The sequence below is a fragment of the Patiria miniata genome, unplaced genomic scaffold (genome assembly GCF_015706575.1).
Source record: "Patiria miniata isolate m_02_andy unplaced genomic scaffold, ASM1570657v1 HiC_scaffold_26, whole genome shotgun sequence".
In the NCBI taxonomy this organism is placed as follows: Eukaryota; Metazoa; Echinodermata; class Asteroidea; order Valvatida; family Asterinidae; genus Patiria; species Patiria miniata.
The window spans coordinates 8,995,464-9,010,050 of record NW_024037065.1 but is presented as its reverse complement, the minus strand read 5'-3'; the positions used below and the strand labels follow the sequence as shown (position 1 = coordinate 9,010,050).

Here is a 14,587-nt window from a genome sequence, read left to right as displayed (position 1 = left end):
AGTGGTGCCCTTTTTGGAGTCATCGGCTCTTCGAGTGACTTTTTTGTGAATTTCGCGCATGTATCGCCCTGAAAAGCACCATATATTGTCCGTTAGTGTGCATAATCGTCGGTTTTGAACAGCGCCCCCATCGACAGATGGTACCAGCACCCCCCCCCCCAATAAAAATGACCGTGCTACGCCAATGTCGGGGGGTATACGGGTTCTAAACTATCCCCCCCCCCTTGCCTTATTGGGTGGCACAAAAATGAATACACTGCACAAACAAACAAACAACCCCCCCCCCCCTCGGCCCCTCTTGGTCCGCGAACCTGGCACCGCCCCTGCCACAGGAAACGAAAACAAGGTCCTTGCTCTATGGTTCAATATTGTGCTTTGTCACTCGTACAAATTCTCTCAATAATAAAATTGTGTATGTAGCGTTTTGTGGAGTATAGAGGTTAAATTAAGATGGGTCACGAGACTGTTTGTATGGGCTTTACAAGAGCGCACTCGTGGCGTAATCTCGACATTTGTAAAGCACGTGCTTCTTTCTATTTACTTACACAATGGTTTTTATTTTTAGCTAAATATTTCCTGTCACGCGAACCCTTTGGTATAAAAGTGCCGGTATATAGGACCCTTGCAACAGTTTGTCGTGGGAACCGAGTGAGTAAACGCGGCACTCAGATATACAAGAACGATGGCCGGGCTAACGCACATGCTGCTCTTGGTGGGAGTGATCGGCGCTCTGCTACCGTTGGACGTGGTTGGTGCGCCCTCGGGGACATCAGAAAGGTAATCATTTCACTCCTTTAAATTCTTACGAATTCAATAATTTTCTCGTGAATTTTCAATTTATTTGTTTTTTTTTTTAAACATAAATGCTTCTTTTTTGTGTGCTGTTTTTGGGGTCCGAATCCCTTTGATAAGGGAATTCAGCTTGTTTGCGCCATTATTTACACACACAAAAATAAAATAAGCCTCTTAGTTAGACTTCCTCGAGGAGTTCTGAAGAGGATAACCACCAAGTACCAAGTATCTTTAAAAGCAACAAATGGTTATCCTTTATGTTCTCCTACAGTTGAAAGCATTTTAATGACACCTAGTGACCTATATCAACTTGGATAACTAGTTTTATTAGCCAGATTTGACGAGAAAACAATCAAATTTGGACTCCAGATGATCACACTAAGGGTCAGCTGACAGCGACTGAAAATCGGTCCAAATATTATTTCTTTCACTAGATCACTGAATATAAACTCAACAATTACGAAAATTAAAAAGCTTAAGTGTGTCTTCCGTCACGACTAGGCTTCCGGTTCTAAGGACCTTGAGAAAGCAGTCAGTAAACTTTAGACCATTTTTTTCTCATCAGATACCAAGTACTGACGGTAACGCCACAGACAGAGGACGATGTTCAGACGCTCCACCTCATCAAGACGAATCCAAATCTCGAGGTAGGAATGAAACAGTCGTGTTAAAGGCTGATGTAACCCTTTAATTGCTCCCGTTAAATTGATTATAGAATATTGCATTAAACTCTTGCACCTCGTTGTTCAGGTTTCGTTCTGGACTTACCCAGGAGCCGCGGGCCAAGCAGTCGATCTGATGGTGTCATCCAGTCGCCTCAAACAACTTCAGAAACACCTTGAAAAGGGGAATTTCACAACGGAGGTATAAGCATAATAATTAAGAGATGTTTTCATCGGAATTTGTCGGTTGTTTGGTTTGGTTGGTTGGTTTGTCTGTTAGCAAGATAACTCAAAAAGTTATGGACTGATGTGCATGACATGTTTAGGGGTAGTTCTTGGCACAAGTACAAATCGATTAGATTTTGGAAGTGATCCGGATCTGGGTCTGGATCCAGGATTTTTATTAAGGATTTTTGCGAGTAGTTCTTTTGGGTGTACTGACAATATGGCGGGGAAATTATTGTTTAGCCTAGGCGGAGGTTCGCGCTCTCTGAGTGCTTTGAAGTTTCTGAATGATAAGAGCCTACATTTCCTGCTTTTGTCCCATTTTAGCACCAGACATCTGGGACGGGATTTGATAATGCTTGGGGGGGGGGTTAAAAAAAAGAGCAGGCTCTTTAGATTTATATAAATTGATCTCCAGTAAAAGATGTTACATTGATAACATGTCAAACAAAGGACGGAAAATTGTGACTTGATTATTCCTTCGAATTTTTGATTTTGCCAAAATTTCAAGAATGATACAAGTTGTGACTTCATTTATCCTCCCAAATCATCTTCCGTTTTGAAAATTTCAGGTCAAAATCGAGAATGTGGAGGAGCTGGCGAGGCAGCAGATGGCAGGAAGCTCCCGGCCGAGTGAGATCGCATCGCTCGGTCTGCAACCCACCGGTTTCGACTACGGCAAATACCACACTTACCAAGAGGTACAATGTGCACATTTCAGGCTTTAATAAACAAATTTATCTCTTCTGATTTTTTTAAAGTACCTTGCGGTGGTAAAACTATGTCACAGGTCATGTGTCGGCCGACATAGCATCTCTCGGCCAAATTCCAATATTTCTCGCAGATTGCAGACTACTTTAGCTTAGAAAACGAAAGAGTTGTGATACGCGCTTTACGAGATCAAACGATTAAACTCATCATATCAAGAAAGATAAACATCCAAATTTTATAGACACAGGACATTTATCGGCCAGATTCCAACATGTGTCGTAGATTAAGGGCGATTTCTGCACGGAAATCAAACAAAGTTGTGGTGAACTTTCGACAACTTTTATGGAGTGTCTTACAACGATCAGGGTTGAACTCGTCATGATCATGACAAAGATAGTTTAACCTATCTTTGACGAGTTTAAACTTGTCTTTTTTGGTACATCCTGGATTTTTTTTTTATCGGGGACAAGTTCGTGCGTTCTGTCTGACCGAGGGGGGCGGGGCGGGGTTTGAGGTAGGGGTGGGCAGCTCAGGGGTCTCGTAGAAAGTCATTTAAATCAGCAGATTTCATACGAGATCAAAATAAGTCTTCAAATTGCAATGAAAAAGAATGATTTGGACTTTGGCTTTTCACGTGCTAGCCTTATTCAGTTCTTCGGCGGTGATAAGTCAAGTGCAGGACTTTTGAATTCGTGTTGGTCTCAACTCTCAAAACAAGGCATTTTGTACCAGTTTGAATTAGGATCTGTGCATCAGGCGAAGTAGGATAAATCGATGCCTTTATTCGAAAACCATGAGTTTCTCCCCCTCCAGATTTTTTATTGGACAAGAAACATCACTGACGCTTATCGCAAGATGACAAGGCTGCACCACCTTGGGATGACGTTTGAGGGAAGATGGATTCATGGAATTCAGGTATTCTTCCTCCCAAAACAACCAAAATCTGATCTGCGATTTTGAATGAGAATCACTGAATCTGGTTACCTAAAATGCACATTTTTCAAACACTAAACATGTAATAACTTTGTTCTTTAGTTCAAACAGCTTCACAAAGCGACATGTTAAAAATAATCAGAAGCACTTCAATTTGTGAAACAAATAACGAAATAAAGTTTCTACTAGTACACATTGAACAATTTGGTTTGTTGTTATTTGCTTCACAAATTAACAATGCTCAGATACTTTCCTAACATTTGCGTTAGTTGCTTATTGGACTAAGACAAAATCAAACGCATTTATATGTGAAGTAAGTAAGCAAAATATTGGGCCAGGATACATAACTTGTACGAATCCGATTAGGAAATAAAAATGGGGAAACAAGAAGTAACTTTTTCATGACTCAAAAATTCTTATGGGTCATTCTTTAAAGTTGAGGTCAACTTTTTTCCTGTCCCTGTTACATATCTGACATCTATGATTTATAACTCTGATACACTCTTTAATGCAGTCATCCTCAGCCAGTGGTTATGAATAGCAAACTACCTACCAAATAAACACCATTCGTGTGAAGTTCTTCACAATGCGATCAAGCTATATGAGTCGTTTGTCGGGAATTTTTATTTGGAGATTCAGGCCAAAATAAGGCCACTTCATCACACAAGGGCGGATCCAGAACACAATTTTTGGGGGGGGGGTAAAAAAATATTTTGGTCCCCCAAAAAAGTGGGTCAAAAAAATTACGGCGTGGGGTTCGGGGCCCGCTTAAGGGCCCCAAATTTTTTTGGGATTCTAGATGCTCTGTGGTGCGATCTGAGGCAATTTCTGACCACTTTAACCAATGCTTTTTTGAGGAAAAGATGGTGGTGTACTCATTGCCTGCCTTTATTGCGATGTCACATTAAAAAAAAAAAAATGGTTTCGTTTTTTTTTTGGGGGGGGGGCGCCATGGCCCCCCTTTGGCCCCCCCCCCCCCTGGATCCGCCCTTGTCCCTTTGTCATCACATCACTTCATCACATCTCTTGGTGTTCCAACTTCCATAATTTTTTAACTAACGATGGTACCAGCATGCGGTTTTCACAGCAGTAATGCTGAGATTGTGCTCTTTTCAAATCTGTAATAAAAAAAATTGACCAGGGTCGACAAACGACCCTGTAGCTTGATCGCATCACAATTGATAGTTGAATCGCAAATTACAAAATGCAGAGGTACAGGCGATAGGAAAAATATCACACGTTGGACCAAAACATTTTACCAAGTGTAATATTACGGACCTCATACGTACCGGCCATCTTAGAAGGCATATTTTTTTTTAATGTTAATTCACTACCAATGAATGCACAAAAGGCTCTCTCATGCATATCCCAGCAAAACAAAGGCATTGTCATCTAAGATGGCTGCTACGCATGAGGTCTATAAAGTAATTAAACAAACTTCTATGCTAAATCGTCTTATATTCTCTGACCGTGTTATTTGTATTTTGCTACCAGATCAGCACTGCTTTGCAAAGAGACACATCTAATGCAGCACTCCGCCCAGCCTTGTACTTTCAAGCCGGTATGCATGCAAGGGAATGGATCGGACCGGCAACTATAATGTTCATGACGGCCAGCGTACGGTTTAAAAAAATAATATAGGTTTTCCCGGCCAATTTCCTAAAACGTTCATTCACTTCTGGAAATTGGTCATTCATTTTCGTCTGAATTTGAGAATCGCTCTGAACACGCGTTTCATTTTCGCTACCAGAGCATTCGATTCCATTTCAGTTCAATCAACTACGTGATTGAGCAGCACTTTTCGTTTATCCTCATTCAGATTCCTTTTCGCTTTTAGGGGGCGATTTCAAATATTGGCCATTCTATTTCTTTTTTAGTTAAATGTTATGTGATACAATCTGCTATTTTGAATGACAAAAATGTACTTTTGATTGCACATTCACGAAATTGTATTCCAGAACTCTGCGCGAAAAGGTGCGCTTGCGAAAATGAATGCACAGGTAAACGGAATTGGCCGTCTGTTTCTCAAAACCGACTGCTCGGACAATGAAAACGATCGAACTTTCGTTGAATTGAAATAGGATTCAAGACGTGCATTAATATTCAGACGAAAATGAAAGACTGATTTTTAGAACATTTCAGGAAATTGGCCGGGAAAACCTATAATAACGTATTGAATTTTATTATTATTTTTCATTAACTAAGTTTTACCTTTTAATTTGAAATTCGTAACCTGAGTTCAGTTTTGCGTCTCTATAAGTTAGTTCACCGTTCACGTATTATCATTAAGGTCCTTTTTTCCTAATTACATTGTACTTTTTTTCTCAAATGAAATTTGATTTGCAGTCATATTTCAATTGCTTTGAATAAGATCACTCTGAAATTCTTCGCAAAACTGACGAATAATTATTTGGAGTTCTAAAGGTGTTAATAATTTGTCTGAAAAGTGTGTAACTTGAAGTTATACGCTGAACGGAAGGACTGCAGCGGATAAAAGGATCAAGTGCGATTTTGTCTAACTGTACATTAATATTGATGCAAACTGAATCTTATCTAATCCTAGTCTAATGATCTACTCTTTGTTAGTAACCTTAAAGGCATATAGAATCATTTGCATCTATCCCAAAAGAGCCCTATCGAATTATTATGCGAAGAAATCAAGAAAAAATGTAGGTCATTTCCGAAAAATCAGTCAATTGAATAGCATTATATATACTCTCTAAATTCCAAAGAGTGAAAATTCACTCCATTCGAGTGAAGATTCACTCCCACGGTCGGAAACTAGGGACTAGACGTTTTAGAGTGAAATTTCTTCAATCGTAAAGATCGAGGTTTCACTCGAGCTTCGACTGAAGTGGTTCATTTTTCAGACTATGTCAATCGAAAATGAGAGTGATTTTCACTCTAAAACGTCTGGTCCCTAATTTCACTCTTTGGAATTTAGAGAGTATAGAATCATTTGTATATCTATCCCAAAAGTAACCTATCGAATTTATTATCGAAGAAATCAAGAAATGTAGGTAATTTTCAAAGATCAGTCAATTGAATAGCATTATATATCTAGACAAAAGCGCGATTCGTAAGCCAAAGGTTGACCATGATTTTTCATTGTTTTCTCGAAAAGTGTAATATCTACTGAGGTGAACCAATAACAGGTTGGGTTTTGAACATTCTGTGAGTGGTGATGATATTGGAAAGCAAATGACTGAACTCTAGGCCTATACGTTGACGCAAACTGAATCTCGTCTAATCTAATCCTGATCCTAATCTAATCTAATCCCAATGCTTTCTCTTGCAGCTCTTGGATCAATACGGCACGGACAAGGACGTAACCACTCTCCTGGACACGTTCGACGTGTTCATCGTGCCCTTGGTGAACGCAGACGGTTACGCCTACACATGGACCTCCGAACCAAATGTAGGCGTATAGACCGATTGCATGCAGCCGCCATCTTTGATAAATACCATCTTTGAGCCTTGAGGAGTGTTCTGCAAATTCATGAACAAAGCGCACACATGATCGAACTCGGATCACCTGATTAGAAGTCAGGACTACTTTCAACCAGTCCACGAATCAGCTGCCAATCGTCAGTGATTCAAACACCATTATTCCTTGTTATACAGCTTATAAAATCCCTGGACATCATGAATATGCATAACGCAGTGTGAGAGCGCCTTTCTGATATTATCCGATCTCGTTTGGGAAAAAAATCGCGAACGGGACACGTGTGTGGTTAACGCATCGTGCAGTCTAAGAGCGCATAGCGCGCACACAAAAAACCAACAGGTCAATGGACTCAACCATTTGGTACTATGGGGAGATGGAAGTCCAGTGGATAGGCGAACATTTCTTTTGGGTGTACTGACAATATGGCGGGTAATTGTTTAGCAGCTTGGCGAAGTTTGCGCTCTCTGAGTGCTTTCCAGTTACAAATGCATTTTGACTTCTGACGGACTTACGATCCGACTTGCGCTCTGACTTGTGATGGACTTGCGATAAACTTGACTATAGGCTGACCTTTCTAATCCCGTCTCAAGCGAAGTGACACACTACTTGAAATTAACTGTGAGAAAAGAATTTGTTATCATTGTTCATCCCCTGTTTCTCCTGACTTAACTTGTGATTGGACTTGTGGTGGAATCCAATACAACTCTGGTATTACGTTTTTTGGTACCGACGATGATCAATAGTATGTTGATCCTGATTTCAATAGGCAAGAGCGTGGCGGAAGACAAGAACGAACAACACGGGGTCGGATTGTGTCGGTGTCGATCCCAACCGGAACTTTGCCGTCAAATTTGCCGGTAAGTATATGCCTATACAGTTGAATTGACTTAGAGTGACTGAGTCAAGAGGCCCACGTGTTTTTCCCAAGTGGTGCGCATAGTGGGGGCTTATAATAAACCGGTCTTGCTTTCGACGAATACGTGAAAACTTTTGAAGTCCACACCGGATTGATCAGTGCAATCTTATTTTTGTCCGTGAAATATCAGATGAGGGTGCCAGTCAGGACCCGTGCAGCGACCAGTATTGCGGTCCCTTCCCGTTCTTCGCCGTGGAGGTGTATAACGTGGCCCAGTTCCTGGTCTCCCAGCCGGGGGTCTCCATCAAGGGATTCATTGACTTCCACAGCTACAGTCAGCTGTGGATGACGCCTTACGGCTACACGAAGGAATTACCACCGGACTACAAAGCCCAGGTAAGTAACTTTAAACAGGGAGCAGACTCCATGCACGCTTTCTGTTTTTCCCCGTGTTAACAGTTCTGTACGGTGAAGTAAATAAAAGGGGTGCATACCTATGTTCCCCAATACCTATGTTCCCCAACCCTAACACTAACCCTAACCACCTAACCCTAACCCTAACCCTAAGGATTTTGGGGAACATATATTGGGGAACATCGGGTAGACCCCAAATAAAATATATACCTTTTGGGGACTTGAGTTACAGAGCTCGTATCATTATAATAATGGGACTGGAAACGAACTTTCATGCTCCAGTTCTGTTTATGTTAACGTGTATCTTGCATTGATTGCTTGGTCGACGAAGGAAAAAACGTGGAGCTTATTTTATAGAAACAACAAACAAACAAACAAACAAACAAACAAACAAACACCCCAACAACCTGCACATTAATTGGCTGTTTACCAATGCCCGAGGGCGCTGTTGCTGTGATGTCACTGCGAGACGTGACTTTCAAATTTTGGGAATTTCAATTCAAATTATTAATGTCACCGTTGCAATTCGTAAGTTTGTTTTCATTGACCGACTGCCACGCATGCGTATAAAGCATAAGAAACAAACATTTCATGAGGGCCTTACCTGTTTTTTGATATTGAAATTTCGATGGTTATATTTTTATAATAACTTTTGCTTTAGTTGGAAGGATGTAACGAAAGTATCGCATCGCTGAAGGCAGTATATGGAACCGAATATCAGTGTGGATCTATAGCGAATGTCATCAACTGTGAGTACAAAGCTGTCGATAAAAAAATGACAGCCCCTCAAGTTCTTTTGCCAAAAAATGAAATCATTTGGGGGAGGGGGTTCAAAATTGTCATACGAAAATTACTACCAATTATGTTTTCCAAAGAAAAAAATGACAAATGTATAAAGAAACGTCAAAGGAAGTGTCTCACACCCAAACAAATGCATTACTTTTTGGCAAAGTAATATAGCCCTAGAATCCAAAAAGTGTTACAAATTCAATGTAATGCAGCTAACCATGCAAGACCATATAATTCTATCCATAAATACCATTTTTTCGAAAGCAATTCGCTTTCACCTACGTTTTCATCTTTTTTGTTTATTTTATGTCTTCTTGACTTTTATCTTGTTCACAATTGTCATGTGGATCAAGTGCCGATTTTTGTATACTGTACTTTTCCTTTTTTTTCAAATGTTTCGAAAACCTTTCGCTTTCAAAAATGTTGGTCATACGTTTTCATCGTTTTTGTTTATTTTGTGTTTTTCTTGACTTTTATCTTGTTCAGACTTGTCGTCTGGATCAAGTGCCGATTTCACGTACATCAAGCTGAACATCACCTATTCGTACGGCGTGGAATTGCGTGACGCCGGGAAATACGGCTTCCTCCTGCCGCCCGATCAGATCATACCCTCGGGGACAGAGACGCTCGCCGGCCTGGTGACCTACGGCCTGTTCGTCAAAGGGAAATTACCTTAACCGATCAACGGATAGAACATGTTATATTCCGCGTTTATTTTAAGGAATAAACATTTGGGAAATTAAAATGGGTTTATATCTTGTGTCACTGATGCGAAAGTGCTAATTTTATAGTGGTAAAGCATTGAATCAAACGCAGAGTAGTTGAAACGCACAATCTAATAAGTCGACGATCACTCAGTTATATAAATATATAATAAAGCGCACGTATCCACCAGGACTGGTGCTCAAGGCGCTACATCATTATTACCCCTGCTCATTGGGCCCATCAAACATTCCAAACACCATCTCAGCTCCCCGGGGAGTATACAGCTCGATGCTGCCATTTTGGTGCCAAGCAGCTAAATCAACCACACTAACCATCTCTGCCCTCACAGGTATACCATTTACTCCTGGGTGGAGAGAAGCAATGAGTGACAAAGTGCCTTGCCCAAGGGCACACGCATCATGACCCCAGGGTTGGACTCGAATCCACAACCTGCAGCTTTACCAGCAGATCACAAATCCAATGCCCTTAACCTTAGTTATTACAGGTGCAATATGTAACATGCTGTTACTAGTATCGCTTAAAGTTGCACACTGTCACCAGTGGAAACTGGGTTGGGCCGGACGCAGTGTAGGCCTACTTGTTAATAATGTCTAATTAATGTCTTATCGGAATGTCTTATCGCAAATTTGGGAATGAAACACACAAGTTTGTGAATAAATCAATTAACATTTTGAGTATTTGCTGGTTATAAGACACAACATCAAACGCACAGTCGTAAGTTAACAAAATCATGTGCTAAGTTAATATGCTGAGAAATTGAAATAACATGAAGCTAATTTTTTAATATAATATTTTGAATCTATAACAAACTTTCATTTTGTCTTGTTTTGTTTTAAAACTTGTGAAGAATTAGTTCCACCACTGTCCTCATATAGCCTATACAACTCTGTCAATGTCACGCCCTTTTCTGTAAACGAGTTGTGTACAAATTTCCCGCTTATAGAAAATGTCTTATCGCAATTTAAGAATGAATCGGAAGTTTGACAATAAATCGATTAACATGTTGAACATAATTACTTGTAACTTTACGAAATTGATTGACCCCAAATTTATTTCATGCACGAAGCAAACAAAATATCCTCGGATATTCCTATAATTAATCCGGTTATATAGGGGAAGTATTCAAATGCGAAACTTGAAAGGTATAATTTAAATTTTTACTGCAATGATTTCCCGTGCCTCTTTGTACACTTGTGAAAAAGAAGTGCGATATAAGGGTGAAATATATTTTTGAACAAGACAAGATAAGACAAGTTGTAAAGCTGTTCGGAGAGCGCTTACACGAAGTATTATTCAACAACTCAGAATGGTTATTTACTACAAGGTTTTTTCTCATTAATCTGGTCTATCTACACGATGGGCTGGATTTACTCCTATTTGCGTTACGGGGTAAGCCTATTCGATAGCACTGCCCGGGTTTACAATCAGTATAAGTCAAAAGTCATTCAGACACTATATATAGGGTTGCAGGCCAGTAAATCGGTCCGAAATCGCCTACGCCGGCTAAATCACGATTTGCATGCCCTCAAATTCTTCGCTATTTGAGCATATTGTGGGCCGTGAGCTTGAGGGTTTTTAAAAAATATGGGTGGAAGCCGTGCACAGGACTGTGAGCCTGTAGTTCTGTGCAATTTGGATGAAATTGGAGCCCTAAAAGCGCTCTATTTTGCAATGGAGTGTAGGCGTCGTTTTTCAAAATGGCGATGGGCTTCAGGACCCTTTTAAGGGGTGATCATCTTCGGATGGATATTTCTCCTAAAAGTAATCAGTTAACCTGTGTCTGGGATACCTTGGAGAGTTGTGAGTATTTTTCCTGAATTTTTGAGTGGGGGCATTTATCATTGGGATCTATGGCAGTTTATTTACTCGGTCTGCAACCCTATAGGCTGGCCCTCTGGAAGACCACGATACGCTCCATACATGCGCCAGTTTTTTTGCCAGCAAAGTTTCGGGGGGGGGGGCATTTGTCACTCTCATAATTGATCAGGCCTTTTGTGGACTAAACTCCCCCCTTAAGATCGTTCTTTTCATCCCTATCGATCGCATCTAATATTGCTCTTCGTGTTGGCCCCACAAGTGGCACGGACCTATGAATGATTAATGATCTTTTATATAAATAGGACCGTTCATGGTATGTGACAGCTATTAATAAAGAGTTTCCCAATTTGTTGGTTGTTAGATATGGACTGAGCCGGCAACACACATTTGCAATAGAATATCTTAGTTGATCATATCAAGCTAGATACTAGACTGACGGCTGTAGACGATCGAGTATCTGTTGTAAGTAACGATGGTTGATTGTAGCGGTTAAGTATGTGTCGTATGCTTGACAGCTACCGGTACTGTGTTTGTGACTATCGTTATCATAAGGGCCAAGTGAGTTTTGAATTCGAAATAATAACTCATGCATGAATTGATGAAGGCATACGACATTCCAGTTTTTCACTTCGATTCACAAAGGCCATTGGTTTTCTTTGTGTAACGACATCATTAACTGAAAATTCAATTCAATGTCGCACTTGAACGAAATAAATAATACACGTACCAAACAGTATACTGATTTGGCTAAAATATGCTGCGTGTAAGAATTAATTAAACGGGACACTGCCTTTGAGATTGTCCGTGATTGCAATGGCTCACGACTAGCCAAACAGAACGTTTGCGCAAGTTGTACGATATCGATATCTCGCTCAATGTTGAGCTCATTTTAAAACTCCGTATCAAGCCATACCATTTTTGCTGAATTAACACTCAATAATGTTCTTATTCAAAGTGACATTGTTTGATACTTCGTGACGGCAATGGCACATAGCAGTCAAGGAGAACTCCCAGCGTACTCCAAGCATTATCCCGCCGAGAATATCATCGACAAAACCCAGTGGGTCAAGCTCAACCTGGGAGGCACCATGCTGGAGACGACCCGAGCCAGCCTGGAGCGGCTCAAGAGCGAGTTCCTCTCCCTTCTGTTGGACCCCGACGATGAGGATGTTTGTACGGGGAGTCATGCTCCCTCCGACGGCATTTACCGCATCGACCGGGACGCCGACGCCCTGCGAGTGCTTCTCAACTACGGCCGCTACGGTCAAGTGGTCGCGGTGCCCGAGCACATCACCGAGGCGTTCCTCCTCTCCGAGATCCGATTCTACCGGATGCACGCGGAGGTCGAGCGGGCCGTCAGGGAGTTTTTCGAGGCGAAGCGGCTCGGGCCCAACTCGGTGAGAGTCGAGACGGTGACCATCACCGAGATGGCTATGGACAAGGGCCGCTTGCATCACAACGTGTACGACGTCATCAGGGGGAGTAACATCTGCTGTTACACCAAGGTTCCCAGGAGCGGAACGTGCTACCGTGACGTGGGTCACTTGTTCGTCTACGAAATGCCACATTCCAAATGTGAGTCTTTTTATTTAAATAAAAAGAAGCCAAAGGTACGGAAATGTCTACAAGTTAATTGGAGAACCACTTTTCATGAGATATTTTTTTTTAGTTAGTGAGTGAGCCTTTATACATAAAAGTGATAATCCTCAAATGTTCATTTCCCTCAGAATTTAACTTGAAATCCTTTCCATAATAATATAAAAGTAATCACATCTTAGCACTTTTTAGCCTCCACAGAAAATTGACAGAAAATTGTTTTTATTAATTCTCGCCTTATAGTAATAGGCATATGTATTTGGTTTGGTAAGCGTGACCATTAGGCCTACTTTACAGGAAGTCGGCCTTCCTGATAATGCACGCCGGCCGACACGCACAGTGGCCTACAGAAAAAGTAAAACCTCAACAACAAAAAGGAAAAGCAAAATCAAATTTACCTTTAATTTCTTCCAATTAATTTCTCTTCGTACTTTGTTTTCCTTTGTTGCAGTTCCTGCTCTATTCCGTGCCACGTGCCTGCAGTGTCGGCGCAAAGTTTATGTAGCAGACGACCCAATCATCGGACTCGAAGGCTGGTGCCACAAATGTCGACTGTGCCTACGATGTCAAGACGTTCTGTGCGACGCGGTACCAGACGAAGCCGCCGTCACCAACGAAGATGGCAAAAAAGCGCGGGAACTTCAAACTTTGTCATCGTCACAAAACGAAACTCACTTTGAGGTGCGAAAGACGGCGTCTGTAGTTTTCGTTTGCGACACCAGGCAGCCTAAGCGGTCACCAAGTCCGGAGGTGAAAAGAATTGACGGCCTTAACAGTGAAATGGACGATTCTACGGGCGCGGCCATCGCAAAAGCCACTGGACTGAAGTTGCCCAAGTTTTCTCGTCTGCCCCCTGTTGCAAGAGTAGATAGCGCCACCAAGCGTCCCATGACAACAAGAAAGTACTCGACCACGGAAACTGGCAGAGTCGCAGATTTGCCAAACTACAGTTTTAAGGATCTTGTAAAAATGCAGCAGTGGTCAATTTAACCCAAAACCATAATGTTTTGACTGGAATGTATTATTTTGGAAAAAAATAAACTAGAAGTTATTAAAAAAAATTGAACCTAACTTAGGAAGCAGTTCGCGCCGGAGGCCGTGATAACACGCACTTGGCTATTTTTTTGTGCACATGCACGGCTGACGGGTAAAGACGTCAAGATTGCCTCGCCTCCGGGTGACGTCTAAACACGTTAATCCCTCGTGCCTTTTGTACACACACAAAGTCCGTGTAGTCTGTGGAGGCGGAACGGTATGTGGGCCATGCCGCCATGGGCGACGCGACGCGAGGTGGGGCAAAGGGGCAGGGGTGCGCTTGCCCCTGGAAAAAAAAGGGGGGGGGGGGAGAAAAAAGAGAAAGAGGAAAACAAAAAGGGAAAAGAGATGCAAAGCCATATTGCTGTTTATTTGATTGGGGGAGGGGGGGGGGGGTAGGGCAAATGTTCCCCTGCCCACCACTCTCGGAAATATGTTAAATTGAGAATACATGCATGTTAAAAAAGTTAAGAATTTTTTTGGGAAAATGTGCTTTGCCCCCCCCCCCTCCCGGAAAAATCCTGGCGACGCCCATGATGTGCGCCGTTAATTGTTGTGTACGTGCGTAGGCCTATGCTCCAT

General features: G+C 41.6%; 2 protein-coding genes across 2 annotated transcripts; both read left to right on the top strand.

Annotated features, from left to right (window-relative positions):
• Positions 1–619: 619 nt before the first annotated feature.
• LOC119733761 (carboxypeptidase B-like) lies at positions 620–9,516 on the top strand. The gene is made up of 11 exons (XM_038207128.1): positions 620–777; positions 1,358–1,439; positions 1,543–1,656; positions 2,252–2,380; positions 3,204–3,305; positions 4,818–4,940; positions 6,622–6,741; positions 7,538–7,628; positions 7,818–8,023; positions 8,703–8,790; positions 9,317–9,516. Exons 1-11 carry the CDS (start codon positions 683–685, stop codon positions 9,505–9,507), a joined length of 1,341 nt encoding a protein of 446 aa, XP_038063056.1. The 5' UTR covers positions 620–682; the 3' UTR covers positions 9,508–9,516.
• Positions 9,517–12,320: 2,804 nt separating this feature from the next.
• Positions 12,321–14,002, top strand: LOC119734032. Its single transcript, XM_038207412.1, has 2 exons — positions 12,321–12,949; positions 13,422–14,002. Exons 1-2 carry the CDS (start codon positions 12,358–12,360, stop codon positions 13,958–13,960), a joined length of 1,131 nt encoding a protein of 376 aa, XP_038063340.1. The 5' UTR covers positions 12,321–12,357; the 3' UTR covers positions 13,961–14,002.
• Positions 14,003–14,587: the final 585 nt, after the last annotated feature.